Here is an 18609-nt window from a genome sequence, read left to right as displayed (position 1 = left end):
TCGAATGACAACCAACTTGTCGCAACAAGCTACCGTGGCCTTCAAGCACTTGCTGACTCCTTTTCAATGATTATTTTTCTTGATCGAGCTTAAGAAATCCTTTCTCTTGCCCCCTCTTTGGTTTAGCTAGCTATTGATTCAGTGTATCCCCAACTTCCTAACACTTCTATTGTATTCATTGTATTTAATCTGATCTGATCTGATCTGATTTGAATCCACAATTAGATTATCCGAGCAGCTGAGTACAACCGGACAGAGGCTCCTCAAGGTCGGATTCCCAATCCGGTATGTTGGTGCCTGATGATGCCTGACTTTTGCTTGTAGGACATCTCCAGAGTTGCTGGGTACTTTATGGCCTTCCTACTCAGTTAATTATCATCTTTTTTCCTCTTCTCAAAAAATGACACAGTTCTCAGAAGGAATCTCTTCCTGACTCGGGCCTACATGTCGGAGTTCAAGTCTAATTGATTGTAGTTCCCTGGAGGTGGTATCCACGATTGGCTATGTTGAAATGCAGCGCGACTTTCCCTCACGACATCGCATTAGGTGCCAATGACCACAGCACAGACAACTATTATTAACGGTGAACATATCAACTCCCAAACTAAATTGTTATGATGGATACGGAGTCTAGCTCTTTGGTAAGAGCTTTGATTGACCCATGTGCCTTGGAAAGCTCCATCTTGAAGCTTGTTCTTCGCTTTTAGCTAGCCTTCTCCAGAATTATCATAGACATTATTGGATCACTCCTATTCTTCTTCCTTTTCCCTTTTTAAGGCTCCGGATTTTCTGTATTCAGTAGTAAAAGTGTAGTAGGCTTGACTACCGTTCCCCTAGGATACATCTCCGGCAGCTGCGCCGTCGCTTTTGGCGATAAAGGGCTCATCTACACGCCTCAAGTGGGATGGTTCTCCCTTTTGTTTCCTGTTCAGAATGCCATATTATCAAGATTTGCGCAAGCGTTCTTTAGGGTATTGATGCTTGAACACCCTGCTTAAATTAGCGCAATGAAGCCACCGAATCGAGTATTGATAGACTCGAGTTAACAAAAGTAGGCAGCAAATGGATGGAGAGCATAGTTCCAAATATATGGAGGGGCTAACTTGAAAGTAAGAAAAGCGATTAATTCAGTAGAAATCATGTAGATCCAATATATTCAACTTTCCGATACTGCGAGAAAATATTTCAAAATGTTGCAAGAAAATTTACGGGGGAAATGCCAACTTCGCCAAGTTCTTTTATTTGACTTGTTCAAGTTAGTTTTACACTGTAAGGACCTCGGAAAGAGGACTTTGAAACGTGGCATGGTATAAATAGTTCACCGCTATCGAACTGGGTTCTATCTTCCTGTAGGTTTGATTCAATTAAGCTGGTTATTTCGAAAGTCAATCTTATTCATATCTATAATAAATCTCTCAAGCAAAGACTCAGGCAGATAGTTCATTGACCCTCGGGTATTCAAAAGAATACACATGAACTACATGCTAGTCTTCACCTCCTCTTTCTCAGAGTAGTAAATCAAGTCTTCCTTGTTGTACGTGTATCACATAAACCACACCGCTCCTCCTGAGTCCCTATTTCCAAGTCCGTGTGTCATTTATCATACTGCAGGGATCTTGTGACTCATAACTCAAACCGTGTTCATCACTTGAAACATCAGCGTCCCTAGATCTGAACTGAAGCTGAAACTGAAGCTTTAGCTTTGGTGACTGATCTGCTCTTCTCGGTCAATCTCCTAGATACACATGTTGGCAAGGCTCTCGCTTGGAGAAATAGATTGTTTCTGATGTATTGGACATCCGATCATATAGGGTCCTGATCTGGGATTTGCATTTTCCCAGCATCGAGAGGTTTGGGATACTGTGTTTATCTTCGAGCATGAATGGGGACTGTGTATTTGGCACTGGCAGGGTATGTTAAACATCCCTGATGCTGTTTGTGGGGGGTTTTCAATGCCGCGGCAACCCATTGTATGCGTGGGTATTGGTGGGTGTGAGCTTTGTGGGCCATTGCATCCTGTTGGGCCGGTTGGGAGTGAGGGTATGGACGTTGGAGGCAGGACGACAATTATTTTTGAAGTGGACGGTGCTGTTTTGAGGGCTTGGATTATGTGCGGTAATGCGTTTTCTGGATCGTGACCTTGTTAGCATTCTGGATTTTAAAGTATTGAGACTCTGTTCAGCGTACCCGTTGTGACATAGAAGATATTTTGGTTCGTGCATCCTGGGAGTTCTGTTTCTGGGAGAGCCGTATTTCCAACAACTCCTGATCCGAGCGCCCACGGATCTTGAAGTGGTTCGAGATCCGGATTGTTTCCGACTATAAGCGGGACACCATGGTTGCTGCGAGGAGTTGAATATGTAGATGGGGAACATGTGGCAGAGTCAAGAAAGTAGAATGCATCACCAGAATAAGAGATGTTCATATCAGCGGAGCTTATAGCGTGACTAGAGAAGGGATAAGATGGGAAGAAAGGCGTAGATGGTTCCGTGCTCAGTGGTGAGTGATCTGGTGAGCCGAAGCTCAGATCTGGTTCTTTGTATGGGGTGAAATGCGAGTGGTGTGTCGAGGTGGGTTGTGAAGATGTATATGGCTGATCCCATCCATTCAGCGCTGCTGCTGCTCGCAGTTCATTTGCAACCACACGCTCTTGGAGCTTGGCGATGCGGTCTCTGATCTTTCGTCCTGATTAATGAGGTTTGTTAGCATTTGTTGCATTTGGAAGGTGGCAGAACACTTACGATGATTCCTTTGGGATAATCGATTCTGTAGTCTTCTTCTTTCTAATGGATCTTGTTTCTGAGCGGATGAATCCTCGCTGCTCGACGGAGATTCCGACTTTCGCTCTTCTGCCATGTCGATTTTTCTATTTTATTTAGATCGAGCGTGTGTGAATTGGTAAACCCCTTGGATGACAGTCACAGCAGAAAAGGAAAAGTCTGAGATTACGAAAATGCTCCCAGAGAAAAAGAAAAAGGAAAGTAATCCTCCTCTCCTTTTAAGTAAAGATTTTCTTCGCAGCGCCACAATTTCAATCCAAATTCCATTTACGAGATCTACAAACCACCGTCTCAATCTCTATATTATGAATCTTTCACTCACTCAACTTGAATCTCACCGTGACACGCGCCTGTACTACAAATCCCCAGGAATAAATTCGAGTCGGTCTGAAAGGCACGGGTCTTGGAAGGACCACCATCAGGGCTATTAACCCGCGTGATGTGTTGGTCCATGCTACTTTCCTTTTTCTTGTTGGCTTACATTCTCTTGGCTCTCTTAGGCTCAATGGATGCGTTCCTATGTGGACCACCCCGGTTTTCTTGGTTTTTGAGCCCGGCGGTGGCGGATGTTGTTCCACGACGGGGACCGCCGGCTCTGAGGATCAGGATCAGGGTTTTTCTTCAAGAATTTGAATTTGGATTTCTACGTTTCTGACCGTTCTTTTCGCGTGGTGGGTCTGTATTTGGGTTGATGGATGAGCCCTTGGCCCTTGGCTTTTCTTGCTCTTTCCAGCTTTGTCTCCGGTTACCGGCGGTCTGGAACAGTATGTTGCACATCGAGCTGGTGATGGATTGAGTTCGCCGTGTTTTGATTTTGCTTTATGTTATATTTCGTTCTTTCCCTTGGCTAGGCGCATTTGGCGTGGCAAGAGTTGTGTGACCGGTGTTTGGGGTCACCTCGTTGGTCTCTACCAGTTGAAAAGACAAGGTTAGTAGTGTTCATTTTCTTTTTTCCCCTTTCACAATGATCACGCGGCTATATGGCGAACGAAACTTTTCTAGCTCTGTGCTAAGTATATTTTGAGAATGACGGGTAAGTCCGAAGTCTTGCGCTAGTATCAATGTTAACATAATGTCTACAATAATCGCCGGACACCATTGGGCAATTTTGAACCATGATCACCGTCAACATAGATCGACAATTCCAGATTCTTTAGAACAGGCACAACAAATTGTATTAATAGAATTCATCTATCTCGCTTTCCTTGCCTTGAGCTTGAAATCTTCTATTCATCGGCCATTAATCAAGTTCCCGACACCGAATACCCCGTGCAGGTCCAGAAGAATATGATAGATAATAATCAATTACACAGCCACTCCAATCATGTATGTACGAGCCTTATTGAAGATCCATCATAAAAGACCCACTAGTTCTTGACCGCTACCCCATCCTCCCATCGGGACGTCAGAATGCATGCCCCAACCTGGATGATGTGCAGATCTAGATGCAGATCCTCTGGCTGAGGCCATGTGGGCTGGAATAACGCATTGGCTCGATTTGTTCCGAGTATGCATGTGAGATTCGAGGGATTCTGGTATTTGCCAGCGGAGTCGCCGGTTTCTTGTTCTATGGTCTTGGACCGGACGATCAGTACACTGTGTGACCCGAGCGGAGGTTTGATGCGCGGAATTCAAGTGATCTACTTTTACCGTTTTGCTTTCTTTTGTTTTTTCTTTTCTCTGATTTTGTTTGATTGCGTCATTCATTTTCTGGAAGCTCGGGTTTGAAGATCATGAAGTTGGACTTGGACGTTTGATAAGTGCCGTCAACTAGGACGGGGAATCCATGGCAGTCCTGTGTGAAGAACTATTCTGGGCAGCTGATACGCTTGGAGGCGGTTTATAAAGGCTTTTGAAAATATAAAAGCTTACTCACTACAATAACGTGCTTCAAGTTTGTCCTTCCGTTAGAATATGTGCTTAGATGTGGATTTCCCAGGGCTAGTATACAAGGCCTATAGTCTAATCTTGTTCCAAATATCTTTGTAATATCGAAATACATCACTTAACGAATGGGATTGAACCTTATTAATTCTCATGGATAGTATATCAGCCGCTTAAGATGATCCAAAATGAACAGAATATTTGGACAACTTTGTCGCATCACCTGCTGCTTAAATGGAAGCATACAACTCACCCCCATCATAGTCCTCATGTAAAATAAAAATATTCATACATTTCAATCGCAGCAATAGGTAATAGCCTGTCTAAAATTCCATATAATAATTCAAAATGACCAGGAAAGCCACCTAGCCTCTAATCCGACTTGAAACTTCCAATGTTTATGTTTACGTCCATGTTTACGTGGGATCCTGATTCCCAAGGTTTCTCAGTGCGTGCAACCTTGCTTACTTCACTTCCCAACACATCGCGTCTACCTAATTCACTTCCTCCTCTCCCTCCAACTTAAACCTGTTCGCACAACTGATCAACAAACCGCAAAACTAACCAACCACCCTCCACTTCCCATGATGATGGGCACAGTCCTCAGTACCGTGGGAAGTCTCCTCCCCTACCACATCCTCTCATACGGAACTCTTCTCGGCACGGAGCTCTTCCAGGTAAGCTAATGATTCAGTCAGTAGAGTTGGACTCACGATTGAACCCCCACATCCACACACAAAGAAAGAAACTAACACCATCAGCAGAGCTTCATCAACACAAAGATATGCTTCCATTACCTCCCCATGCGCGAATTCTTAGCTCTCCAGAAACATATCTTTCCGGTTTACTTCGGATGCCAAATTGGCCTTGCCGTTCTGACGGCCGCTACCCATCCGCCTTACGGGATCATTTCGCTCGTGAAGGATGTGTGGAGCGTTATTCCTCTTGGTATTGTTGTGGGTATGGGGGGTCTGAATTATTTCATCTTTGGGCCGAGGACTATGACTGCGTCGTTTCTTCGACGGGCTGTTCAAGGTATCTCTTTCTTTCACTCTTTTGTCCTTTCTTGCTTGTTTTCGGGGATCCTTTTCGAACTTGTCTTGTTTTTGTTTTGCGAGTTGATACGACGCGATGCGTATTGCTAATTTCTTCCAATAGAAATTGATAAGACCGCCGATTATGTTGATCCCGTCAGAGCGGAGCGAGTGAATCGCTCTTTTAGTCGCAATCATGCCATGTCCATTCACTTTAACGCCATCGCGCTCGTTGCTACGGTTTGGTATGGGTTTAGGCTGTCTTCGAATATTCTTGCTGGGTTTTAGGATACTGGCTATGGGGTACTGGGATTTCTCATGGAATTTTGTGCTCTAGAATACGTGTTTATTGTGCAGGGAAATTTATCGGAGCAAATTATTTCGATCCATGAGGTTCTTTTTTCCCTTTCCTTTCCTTTGCTCCAAACTTTTGTAGCTTTTCGTTTACATATCGAGATTCACCACACCATTCGAGTATTCTTCCTTGAAACATCTACCTCTGGCGTGGGTATGGGGCTTCGTGGGCATAATGCAGTCAATAGAAGGCGCAAGTGGTAATCAACTCTCATTGAACTATTAGGCTAAACATAAATATCTACCCGAAATACCCTGCGGTAAAAATGTAGCAATATTGCCAAAATGCCCGGTGGCTGATTCACCCTCACCGTTCAACCAACTTGCAACTCTCATATCTGCTCAATGCAGAGAACATTCGTGCTCTTTCTGGAACTGGATCTTTTAGCCCATAGCAGTAGCACCTTCAACAAAGATACGCTCCCTCTGTATGCAAGTTAGCTTTCTGTTTCAAGAATATGTTCAAGAGAATAGACCAAAATGGGAACTGACCTTCATGAAGAGGGATCCGACAGCTGCCATTACGCCCGCCGTGGCAACAAGGTAGTATGTGTGTCCCATCACCTCCACAATCGCTTCAAGAACCTTCTTTCTGAGTTCGTCTGGAAGATGCTGCATCATACCACTAGAAGCTCCTGTGATAGCACCATGTAGCTGCTCTCGTGTCAGAGTTGGCAGTAGCACATGCAGCTTGTCAACAGCCTCGTTTTGAAACACTGCTCCCGAGATAGCCAGCGAGAGCATAAATCCGATGTTCTGTGCCAGTGCAATAAATGATGATGCGTCTGATGCTCGCGAGCTTGGGACCTTGGCTTGCGCAACAGAATATCCTGTTTGAATGAACAATCCCGCGCCGAGTCCGATCAGGACCGAGTATCCGTAGATCTTCCCGACGTGGCTGGACAATTTGATTGTACCTGGTTACCAAATAATGTTAGATGCTGAATATTCTTTTCCCAGATAAGAGATTCTGGTCAAACATACTCATCAAGCCACCTCCAATGCTGGTGAGAATTCCACCGAAAAAGTACCAAGGCATATAAAAGCCGAGGATGGACATTCCTGCCCCGCTTGCAAGTCCAACGAAAACCATCACTATGATGAAAGGCAGAAGCCTCACCGCGGACCCTAGAGGTGTATCGCCTAGGACGAATTGGCAGTAGATTGGGATGTAGTAGGTTGGGACCTAGGTGGTTTATCAGCACAGAGCTCGTGTTCTTGTTGGTTTCATGACACTTACGAACACACATGTTCCAGCGGCGGCCATAAGAGCGAAGAGGAGCCACATCAAGGGCTGTCGGAGCAACTCCAGGGGGAATATCCGCTCGCGCTTGGTGGTGCCGATGGTAAATGCCTGCTGTAGGCAGAATAACAACAGCAAAGCACCACCGACTACCCACAGCGCGATCTCCGGGCCTGAGTTCCAGTCGTAGAGATCTCCTCCAAAGTTGAGCGCCATCGTCAGACAAACCAAGGAGCTGACATTCAGAAAGGCTCCCAGATAGTCAATCTGAAGGAGCTTGGCTCTGAGAGTTGCCTCGGGATGGGGATCAGCCTTGGGTAGCATGAAGATATAGACAGGGGAAGCCACCGCGCCAATGCAAAGGTTGATGTAAAAGGACCAACGCCATCCGGCATGACGATTGTCGGAAAACGCACCGCCGACCCTGCCAATTCGTGTTAGTTTGATGTTGACTGATCGATGGAATTTCGAGTTGCTTTCTTACACAGGCCCTAAAACAGTACCCGCTCCCCATGCTATATCACAGTTAGCCCTATCATTCATTGTCGCCCAAGGTTCTCACAACATACTAATACCCGTGAATGCCATGTAGGCCGGCCGCTGATGGATTGAGGTAGTGATTGTCAGCAACGTCAAGCATCCTAGGTATAGCCCGGCACCCTAGAGGCCAGTTAGCACTATGTCAGACGGGAAGTGATAAATGGTCAAAGTACCCCGAGGCCCGCGATAGCCCGCCCGACAATGAATGCGTTCATCGTATTTGCGCCACCACAGAGGGCACTACCACCTTCGAAGAGCACGACTGAGATCAGAAAGAGGTACTTCGCGCTAAAGATTCCATAAACCTTCCCCCTGATATCGGTTGAATTAGCAGACGAGTCAAGAGGAGGGGGTATATATTCCCGTACCAAGTGATTACGGTTGAAGCAGACGCGAGGACAAAGGCAATACCAATCCAGCTCATCTTGCGCGGTTCATTGAAGCGCTTGAGAATGGGGGACTGGATATCCGCAACTATCGTATCATCGAGAGCAAAGAGGAAGCATGAAGAAAGGATGGTTCCGACGATAAGAAACCACTAGAAGACAAGGTGAATTAGATCAAATATTCGGAATAAGGGAGATATGAAATACGTACCACGGGTCTCGATACGCGCTTCTGGAGATCCTCCTTAACATAATGAACGTCGTTGATAGTCTCATCCTCATGCATTTGATGAAAATTCACTTCCTGCGGAGAGACAGTTGCCTCCTGAGCAGGCGCGAGCTCCTTGGATGGCGACACATGGACTCTGTGGACAGGCTGCTGGTTTCTGGCGGACTCAGTGGCCAAGTACTTTGGATCTTCTTCCATCTTGACCGGGTGAAGATAAAAGAAAAGAGAATGACTTAAGTTGGAGAAGAGGATATGAAAGAGTGGAAGCTCGAGAAGGAAGAAGACGGATGGTGGATCAAGAAGGGAACAGGAAAAGAAGATGTGAAAGATGGCAAGGAGGGAGAAGAAGGGGAACAGGTGGAAGAAGGAAGAATCACAAGAGGTGGATGGTAAAGAAAGAAGAGAAGAAGGAAGAAGGAAAGGACGGTGATGAAAGATGACAAAAGAGGAAAGCACGTCGGACTCTGTGGAAAGCAGTAAACACCGAGGAAAGAGCTCAGTGAGGCCTTCGGATATGCTATCTCCTAGGACGGGTCCAATAGAGGAAGACAGCCTAATATAATGAGCAGAAAGCTAGTCAACCCGTCGGCCTCCCTTCACTCCGAGTCGGCTTAGGAACATCCATCCCAAAGGCCTCAATCACTATATGTACTCTCACAACAGCAATAACAGTGAGCCACTTGAATAAGGTAGGTACCACAGACTTAGCTCCTAGCTTCGAGTGGCTGTAATCAGGCACAAGATAATCAAGACGGTGGCCTCTGTTTGGTGGGCATTCATTATAGTTTCTTGTCTCACCATCCGACTCTTACTTTAGATCGGGGTTCCTTGGTTCCTGTACTAGCCCTGGAGTAGAGCGCCGGTTGAATTCCAGTGTTAAGATTTGAGGTCATGTTGGGAACTGGGAAAGTTCATATATCTGTTACAAATTATATGGTTTGGTGCCCAGATGGGATAGGAGAATTAATTGGGCCAGGACTTGGAATAGGCTCAAGCATCACTTTCAACTTAGGCAAGTGCTAAAGCATTGGCACTCCAGTACTTGATCAAAGTAAGCCAAGAAGTACCAAAAGAAGAAACTCAACAGCCCCATTCAAGGTAATTAAGGTCCTGCAGCCTTAAGCTAAAAACTTAAAGTGCACCGTGTCCCCGTGCCGTCCCACCAACGAAACTCTGTTCCAGAAATTTTCTACAATTGGTCACTGCTAATGCAGCAAATACACCGAGTGGCTATGTTCCACTCGTGATGAGGCAGAATTTGACCTCAGGAAACATTGAAGGAAAAGGGTCCAGCTGTTGTATACTTTGTCAGCGGCACACGGTACTTGGACATCCGCATTTCGAGCCTGGGGTTATATAGGTGTCCAGTGGACACTTTCAGGGCTTGAGTGCATATAATTCACGCTCTACATGTGTGAATGGTTTAACCTAGGCGCGAATTGGGTATTGTATCTTTATAATTGATTGTTTTCACTTGTCAATGTTTCGTGGTTCAAGCCCTGGTCTAGACGCTGTAGCGTTCCAGAATCCATGGGAAGAATATAGGTACCCGTACTTTTTATGGAGTATCCATGGAAGCCCCCGCGTCGATGTGGAGGTCGGCTTTTGGGTACGGGCTTTGAGACAATAGACAATGGAGCCACTATTGTATAGGCAAGATTTAATTTCACCAGTAGTATCAGCACTTTGAATGGATTATGCATGGGATTTGATTGTTTCAAGTTCAAGTTCAAAGTACCTAATTCGAGTAGATGCTCTTACCTTATTTAAACACCTGGCACATGATGTAAAGCTTTATCAGATTCCTTCATAGTCCCACAGTGGGACCAGTGGACGCCTAATAACGTGAGACTAAGACATGACAGCATTTCGATGCAGTTTAAAGTAGGTTCTAGATCCACTATAATACAACTACAAGCAAATGTAAATTATTAACCGCCAAACATGAACACACAGATAAAGTACAAAAAGAAAAGGAAGGAAAAGAATATTTCAATATTTGTTTGATTTGTATTTATTTACACCTATATACGGTTGGTATGAAGTGCCTGTATCCTACCCTTTCCTTTCCTTTGGAAAAGAAGGACAAGGCCTACTAGACACCATTCTATCTGTTCAGTTCAGTCACCACCGAGCGAGACAATGAAATATTTACAGAACTGTGGTGGTATCTCAGAAATTTTGCTTGAACGCCCCCAATGAAGATGAAGAAGAAAATAAATTTATCGTTGCGCACGCCTGTGGTCTGGTGTAAGCATGCAAGTGAGTAGGGGGAGGCCAGGTGTCGGTTGTTGTCGGTTGGTATTGTTGTCGAGGGATTATATTATTTATGAGGTGACGTATAGAAATCGTGGTCATGGCACTCTAGTGATGACTTGGATGTTTGGTGGTTGGTGATTGGAGAGTCAAGTCATTGAGGCGGGCGAGAGAGAGCTTGAATGACGATGGAGATGGGTGGAATGCGGTATAGCAGGACAAGTGATGCTGTGTGATGTCGGATGTTGTGATGATCATCCCGATCCAGAATAAAAGACATCTGCACGGAACTCGTACATATGAGAACTCTCCAAGAGAATAAAGGACTCATAACGAAGCCCATGTGTCTTGGTACGTTTTTCAGCCCAGGGAGCCACGCCGCTGCTATTCCAGACGTTTCCATATCCGTCGAATAGAGAGCGCCAGTAGCACGCTTCAGCTGCTGGAGTCAAGTAGCGCTCGCGGAAGGTCTTGGCACTGTTGTGAGCGATACGTCGTGCGGCTTCGGTATCTCGAACCAGTGGCTCAATTTTCTCGGAGAGGTCGCTGAAATCGCGTTCCACTTCGACGTAGTTTTGGTTTGGACCACTGGCTACTAGGAGATAGTGGTGGTGTTGGATGTATTGGAGTTTGTGAGCAACAATGACAGAATTACATGCTTGTCTGTATTTCAAAGATGCGGAATATGAACGACCTAATGAAGTTAGTTTTGGTCTCGTTGGTGGAGAAAGTGGGGCAAAAGGAGGAGAAGGGGATGGGGACGGAGAAGGGAAGGGGAAAAGGAGGTCTTAGTCTCACCTTCAACATGTGCGATGAACATATACTGGCAATGGTCTTCCATTTTTAGTACATTTTCACCAGTCGACCATTCCACTTGCTTCACATCGCCCCATGGTTTATCCCGGGCTGCTTCGATCAGCGCCCGACGAAGCTTGGGGGCGAAGCTCGGTTTTCCCCTCCAAACCAATTGAGGCTTCTTAGCATCCCACGGAATATCCAGTTGCTTAATTCGATCAACGACCTGATCAAAAGGTCCAATGTAATTGTTTGGATTATCCCAGGCCCAGAAGCTGAAATCCGGCATAAGCCACACTCCCTGTTCCAGAGGGGTCCGAGCGAAGACCCAAACAGGTCGATCGGGACTAGTAACATCTTCAACTTTGTCTTCGACAGAAAATACAAATTCGATATCTCTTCTCGACGCGCGGTCTCGATCGGCGGCCAGCGCTCGATGAATAGATCCTAATACTCCCAGGATTTTGCGACGGTGGTCTTCATTTTTCGCTCGTGCGGCCATCACATGCAGGTAGCCGCGGGTTATTGATGCGCGAACCATTCCTTGTTGTATATGGATTGCGTCAAGATCTTCGGATGCTATTCGTCCGTTTGTGAGCCAGTGTCGTTGGCCGCGGACGACGTCTTCGAAGAGCCCTGGAAATGCGGCTTGGCATTGGGAGTGCTCGAGGGCTTCGTTGGGGGCGTCGCGGGGATAATCCCATTTCCAGGTTTTGGATTCTGCGAGCCCGGATGGTTGTTGGAGGGTGGGTTCGGGACAGGAGAGACATGTTGAGCATTGGAAGGTTGTGGAGGTTTGGCAAGCACAGTGGCCGGCGGGGATGAGTTGGGTTAGGACTGGGTGGATATAGTCGCGGTCGGAGTTCATGCCATACCAGATGGCTAGAATGAGACTACATGATAGACAGGCGAGAAGGCAGAGGAGGGAGAGGCCGCGTCCGCGACGCGACCTTATTAAGGGGAAGTTGTAGTGATTCGCGGTCATCTCGCGCGAGAAGGGGAGAGAGTAAACTTCAGGGCCTTTTTGACATGCTGGAGATGAATCGGAAGGGGCGATCATGCGATGTTGGAATTAGGGGGTAATTCCTGGTGGTGAGTGTGGGGCGTAGGAATATGTAGAAAGAAGGACGAAGAGGGAATGGTGGGATGGGGGGTGGGATGTAGTGTGGGTGGAAAATAATTAATTCGAGCGAGAGCAGACAAGGAGAGAAAAGGAGAATAATAGGGAAGGCAAAATGGGCCTGAAACTTGCGGACTCCACATCTCCAAACGGGGAGAGGATTGACAAGGCTTCCCGAGGGATCAGCATCGCGTCGGATAAGTCATTGGCTTTGGATAGAGCCTCAGGAAGAAAAACAGTGGGGTCAGTAGCGTCATTCTTCGTGGCCTGCTAGTTTAGTGTGGGATAGTAGGCGGTGCCTGACTCCACTGCACGGACTGGTTGACCAGTTATCATCGGCGTAAATGGGGGCGCTTTTTCCCTGCTGGTGTCATCTCGGGGTCATAACGGAGGCTCATTAGGGGCTGCTGCACTGAACAAGGCGGACTGTTGTAGATTCTTGTTATTTTTAATAGCCAGTAAGAAACTAGATCTGTGCCCAGTGCCCATGTGCTGTGCCCCATGTAAGTACTCTATCTCTATCTAGTATCAATCCCTTAACCTTTACTTTAATGCTTCACCACTGTGTCCACCACTGTGTCCACCACTGTGTCAGTGCTCAACTTAGTCTTTCTGCCTGATGAACAGGGCATATTATCCCAAACAGGCCTAGCGCCACCCAAAGATCCCAATTCAGGCTTCCACACGCTAAACCCAAACAGGCAGTACCTCTTGGCTTCGGGCTTCTTGGCTCACGTGTTGGTTGCTTTGGGCTCCTTAGCACTTCTTGGTGTTATTAACACGACACGAAATCCGGGTTATTACCGACATTGCATAATGGACTGCATATCCGGGCAAAATAAACACAAACTGCACTAGGTGCATATAGTACTTTTCACAAACGTGGCTACCTACAACGAATCAAACACTTCGCTCAATTCATGTACGGACATCTGGAGCACTACTGGCCCCTATCTGTGCTTGTTGGACCCGCTAAGCTTGAAATATGGGGACAGAGCATAGTAGTGTAGGCAACAAGCATTAGAGATCTTGATTAGGCAAATTCTGTGAACAATTCCATTTGCATAATCGATGCATATACCTGTACATATCTGTACAGGTATGTACAGTGTCGTAACAAAAGTTCTCATAAAACTTATTTTCGCCAAGCCTTAGTAATCGGGCGGTCAGGGCTTACCGCCTTCAAGGTAAATAACGCGTAGAAACAATATACTATACTATATTAAAAAAACACGTTAAAATCACGTCGAAAAGCACGTTAAAAAACACATTATAAGCATCCTCAATATGCCTCCAAACCGTGTGCGTCAGCTGCCTCGACAGCCATCTTCTACGCCATACCGCGCACCCTTAAATCCACCGAGGCGTCGCGGTCCGCAATTAGACGTGTATACACGTACTAAAATTACTACTCTACGCTCAGAGGGTCTCAAATATAAAGAAATTCACGCCCGTCTGCCTTATATTCCTTTCGGAACAATTGCATCGACTTGTTATCTCGAAAATAAGCGAGAAAATAATACTACATCGCCGCGATCTGGGCGCCCGCGCAAGATCTCTGAAGATGATCGTGATCGTATGTTTGAGGCAATCCATGGCAATCCACGTACCAAAATTGAAGATCTAATGGATGCTTGTGATCGTCAGGTCCATCGGCAATCAATCTGGCGCCTTCTCAAAGAAGCAAATATGCGAAAATGGCGATGTATGCACCGTCCTGAGTTAACTGATGAATGGGCTTCAAAACGACTTCAGTGGGCCTTAACCTGGCAAAATTTAACCCCTGAAGAATGGAAATTAAGACTCTACTGGTCTGATGAATCAACAGTTGAAAGGGGAAAGGGTGCTCGTCAGGAATGGACCTTTACAAGACCAAAATATCAGGCTGAAACTCGCGATGTTCAAACTTTCTCGTATAAAGGAGTTAAACAAATGTTTTGGGCTGCTTTTTCAGGCTGTGGACGTCGAACTGGCTTAATTCCACTCTATCCACCAGTCAATGAAGAGGGTGAGATTGTCGGAGGAATTAATCGCTGGGTTATTCTTGAACTATATCAATCAGTTCTTCCAACCTTAATCAATGGCAATGAAAATGCAGTTTTTATGCAAGACAATGCCCCTGTTCATACGGCATATGTTGTTAGAGACTGGCTAAGAGATCAAGACTTTGAGGTAATGGCTTGGCCACCTCATTCTCCTGATTTAAATCCTATTGAGAATCTTTGGGCGTTATTAAAAGCCAAAATCTATGAGCTACATGCGGAGCTTCATACTATGCCAGACAACGACGATACTCTCGAATATTTAGTTGCCTGTGCTCAGGAGGCTTGGTCAGAGATTGATCTCTCTATATTAGAGAATTTAGCTATTACTATGCCACACCGTGTGAAGGAGATTATTGATAATAAAGGGTGGTATACTAGCTATTAGAGAATTTGAGATATTTTCGAGGTTTTGACCGGCAGAATATTACGTAAGGTGGGTCTTGGCAAAATAAGTTTTATGAGAACTTTTGTTACGCCACTGTATATGTCTATCACGAGACAAATAGCTAACACGGGAAGCTCTGGCTCTTCACGGGTCCGACATGCATCTAAAAGCGCCACGCGGAGCCAAATGGGTGTCCAGAAATAGATCAATAAACTCGTATTGACAGGTCATCTCAAGTTATCTGGAAAATGGAAATTATAGCAGGGCATCACATTTACAGTGGAAGTAATAAAAGTTCAATCGCAGATACAGTATGAGTTTAATTCCTGGAGGTGTATAGTAAACTGGAGCTAGTAAGATTAACTCGGCTCCACTACAATATGAATGGGACTTGATTGTTTCTGCCTGGGGCTTCTCTGTAACATTCGCAGGCAACACAGTAAATATTCCTTTTGGACCAATCATTTCATTTTGAAACGTGGACTAATATTGAAACATGGGAACTTTGTTCATCCTTCCATTCCTTCACTCCTTCCATCCCCATTCCCATCCCCGCACCTAGTACAGACCCGATCGATCGCCTTTTACACCATCATAACGCCGACTATGCATGTATCCAAACTAAACCTTAGTAATAAAAACAGGGATTTGTGAAAGAAAATAAGAAAGAGAAAAAAAGGCAACCAAAGCCTGGTGGCACTGTTCAAATCGTAATAATCCTCTTTAGGTCATCTTAGCCGAATTGCCCTGTGGCTATTGTCGGGATTGGCTCCGATTTGATTGATGTCCTCGGGCCGGCGTTTCATTCATCTGTTGCTGCTGCTGCTCTGGTGTATTAGGGAGTGGGAGCCGACGGCGTCCAGGACGAACTCGTCCTAATGCCCGACGCAGTAATCCATCTGCCTCCTCGTCTAGATCCATCTCGATATGCTGATCCACACTGTCTAGCTCGCCGGGCTCTGGCGTATTGCCATGCGTCACTTCATCAGTCCATGACTCGCGATATGCATCACCGCGACCACGTCGTGAGTCCTCCGTAGGCCGTGTCTTGGTACGAGTATCTCGCGATCGAGACGATGAACTTCCCCCGCGCGCGTGTGCTGATCGTTTCCCCTCTTCTAATGCTTTTAGTCCTTGGCGATCCTGCTCACGACCCTCAAGAGCCCATAGCTCCAATGCACGAGATAATAATGTGCCTGCTACGCCAGCTCCACCGGCCGCATCTCCACCACCACTTGCGCCTAGCACTCTCACCGCTTCGTGTAAGGCTGTGACGGCCTCGCCGGTCCGTCCAAGCTCTAAGAGTAATAGTCCTCGTGATGTGTGGAGGGATCCAATTAAGCCCCGATCCTCGTAGCCTCCAACACCCGATGCGGTCGCTACTGAGGCAGAGCCACCGGCTCCCCCGCCTAGGAATGGTGAGTATCCCATGCTATTTCCTCCGGCACCGACTCGGAGACATTCGTCGAATTCTCGTAAAGCCTCGCGTAGATTGCCCATACGGCGTAAGGCGTGGCCTAGGTTCGCTCGTGTTGCGACCCATGCACCGGGTTCGCAGTGGAGGGATGTAGCGAGAGCGAGGGCTTGGCGGAAAAGGTCTACTGCGGGTGTAAGGTTGTTTTGGTGGTAATATACCACGCCAAGTTCGTTTAGAACCAATGGATCACCGCCAAGGGGGACGGAGAGGGGTTTCCCGGGTGTAGGTGCGGGGCCTGGTACAGAGCCTGTTGACATGGAAAAGGCTGCGCAGAGGTACTCGTGGGCGAGAGACATGTTGTTCAAAGCTAGGTGCTGCATGCCTAGGAAGAGCTGGGGAAGATGACTTCCTTGGAAGAGTCGGGCGGCTGTACTGTATGCTGCGATGGCTTGATCGTGTTCTCCCTCTGCGGCGAAGGTGTGAGCGAATCCAATCCACGCTGCGGCCGAATGGGGGTCAAGTAGAGAGGCCTTGGAGAAGAAGCGTCGGGCTTCGGCAATTTTAGACACAGCTAGGTAGTATACTCCAATTGCTAAATATGTGTATGGCTCCTCTGGTGCATGATCGGCTAGCAAGTGCGAAAGCAAGAAAAGGGCATTCGTAGCACCTGTCTCGTAAAGACAAGCCAGATGGAGAGGATAAATCCCTGGTGCATGACCCAGATGGTTATGTGTAGGACTGCCACTGGAATTTGTGCTGGCCAGGTCATTGGACTGGGCAGTGGAGAGGATGGAAGATGTCAGCTCCAGAGCCTCTGCGAATCGGCATTGTGTGTATAATGTTTCCGCACGAGACAAGAGTATATCTGGGTTTTGGGAGAGGTTGTAGTGTGTTGACAAGGTTTCGGTAGCATTGGATAGGATGGTAGGAGAGGAGTATTTGGAGAGTCGAGTTGTATAGAGCATTTTCGTGAAGTCGGCAGCTTCTTGGGTTACGGAGGGATCGGGTGAGGATACCGAATCGAAATCGAGAGACTCGAGGAATTCAAGCTCCTCAGTAGGAGACATGAGCGAGTTCTTCATGAGTTGATCGAATGCTTCAAAGCACTGCACGTCGATTCGCACCGCATCCTTGTAGCAATCCCGCGCACGGTCAAATGCATTCTGCTTCGCGAAACAAAGTCCTCGTAGAAAACACATTGATGCTTCAAATCGAACATTGCTATCCTCGTCTCTCTCCCTATCTCGCTCCTCACTTCGTTCGCCCCGCCCTGTTGATGCTTTCCCATTGCGTAACGTAACATGGCTTTGACCATTTAGATGCTGAATCTTCCTCCGGCTATTATGGTCGCGAATTAAATCGGTAGGGTTATGCTCGCCGAGTATACTGAGGGCTTGTTCGAATTGATTTTGTTTTATGTAGCAGTGAGCTGCAAGGTAACGGCAGGCGGGGTTTCGAGAGACTAGATCGCCGCGGGAGAGAAGGGCTAGCGCGCGACTGAAGTTGTTATTGGAGAAATGGACCTGTGCCAACCAAAAAGCATCGGAGTCACTGTCTTTAAAGCGTTTGAGTTAGGTTTTCTTCTCTTTTTTGGTGCCATATGGGGGCTCATACTGGTCAATGCAAGAACCTTGTCGCCGATGTAAATAGCAGATTCATGCTGGCCGCGATTGAACGCGTCCTGACGCCAGGATCGAAGGTACCGCTCCATCACCGCAGATCGGAGGGGTTGGGTGACGGTAATGTGATGTGAGGAAAGCAGACGGACATGGAATTTCCCCAACAACCTGCTCTCGGAGAATTTGCCTTCAAAACACTGCGGTCATAAACGGAGCGCATGAGCGGGTCGCGAATAGTGTGGACAAACAATGGCCCGTGCACTGCATCCAATCATGATAAGCAAGTCAGTACATACCGTGGAGGGATACTCATAGACTTAACACTGCAAAGACTAATAGATCACCATTCAAATTCAAGAGTCCGATCAGAATTATCTAAAATCTACACTTTTACGCAAACAATTCGTTAATTCAGTACCTACTACTAACCACAGCACAGTATACAACAATCCTAGTCACGTGAGCCTTATATCAGCACGTGATCTTTATCGAAATCAGCAAGAGCATCTTGCTCATTCAACA

General features: G+C 46.6%; 6 protein-coding genes across 6 annotated transcripts; 2 read left to right on the top strand and 4 right to left on the bottom strand.

Annotated features, from left to right (window-relative positions):
* Positions 1–2158: 2158 nt before the first annotated feature.
* xanC (transcription factor xanC) lies at positions 2159–2856 on the bottom strand (the record flags this gene model as incomplete). The annotated part of the gene is made up of 2 exons (XM_056923785.1): positions 2159–2685; positions 2742–2856. The coding sequence occupies 2 exons, from the start codon at positions 2854–2856 to the stop codon at positions 2159–2161; spliced, it is 642 nt and encodes a 213-aa protein (XP_056776511.1).
* A 2395-nt stretch (positions 2857–5251) lies between these two features.
* Positions 5252–5986, top strand: N7478_007570 (DUF4149 domain-containing protein; the record flags this gene model as incomplete). Its single annotated transcript, XM_056923784.1, has 3 exons — positions 5252–5341; positions 5429–5699; positions 5823–5986. The coding sequence occupies 3 exons, from the start codon at positions 5252–5254 to the stop codon at positions 5984–5986; spliced, it is 525 nt and encodes a 174-aa protein (XP_056776510.1).
* Positions 5987–6436: 450 nt separating this feature from the next.
* N7478_007569 (uncharacterized protein) lies at positions 6437–8648 on the bottom strand (the record flags this gene model as incomplete). The annotated part of the gene is made up of 9 exons (XM_056923783.1): positions 6437–6478; positions 6545–6969; positions 7037–7238; positions 7293–7719; positions 7780–7810; positions 7865–7955; positions 8009–8147; positions 8204–8373; positions 8433–8648. 9 exons carry the CDS (start codon positions 8646–8648, stop codon positions 6437–6439), a joined length of 1743 nt encoding a protein of 580 aa, XP_056776509.1.
* Positions 8649–10960: 2312 nt separating this feature from the next.
* N7478_007568 (uncharacterized protein) lies at positions 10961–12486 on the bottom strand (the record flags this gene model as incomplete). Its single annotated transcript, XM_056923782.1, has 2 exons — positions 10961–11400; positions 11505–12486. The coding sequence occupies 2 exons, from the start codon at positions 12484–12486 to the stop codon at positions 10961–10963; spliced, it is 1422 nt and encodes a 473-aa protein (XP_056776508.1).
* Positions 12487–13908: 1422 nt separating this feature from the next.
* N7478_007567 (uncharacterized protein) lies at positions 13909–15051 on the top strand (the record flags this gene model as incomplete). The annotated part of the gene is made up of 1 exon (XM_056923781.1): positions 13909–15051. One exon carries the CDS (start codon positions 13909–13911, stop codon positions 15049–15051), a length of 1143 nt encoding a protein of 380 aa, XP_056776507.1.
* A 753-nt stretch (positions 15052–15804) lies between these two features.
* N7478_007566 (anaphase promoting complex subunit CDC16) lies at positions 15805–18179 on the bottom strand (the record flags this gene model as incomplete). Its single annotated transcript, XM_056923780.1, has 2 exons — positions 15805–18023; positions 18083–18179. 2 exons carry the CDS (start codon positions 18177–18179, stop codon positions 15805–15807), a joined length of 2316 nt encoding a protein of 771 aa, XP_056776506.1.
* Positions 18180–18609: the final 430 nt, after the last annotated feature.

The sequence above is a fragment of the Penicillium angulare genome, assembly GCF_028827245.1.
Source record: "Penicillium angulare strain IBT 27051 chromosome Unknown utg000005l_segment0_segment0, whole genome shotgun sequence".
Taxonomy (NCBI): Eukaryota; Fungi; Ascomycota; class Eurotiomycetes; order Eurotiales; family Aspergillaceae; genus Penicillium; species Penicillium angulare.
Note: the sequence above shows the minus strand (reverse complement) of the source record. Positions and strands in the feature narration are given on the sequence as shown.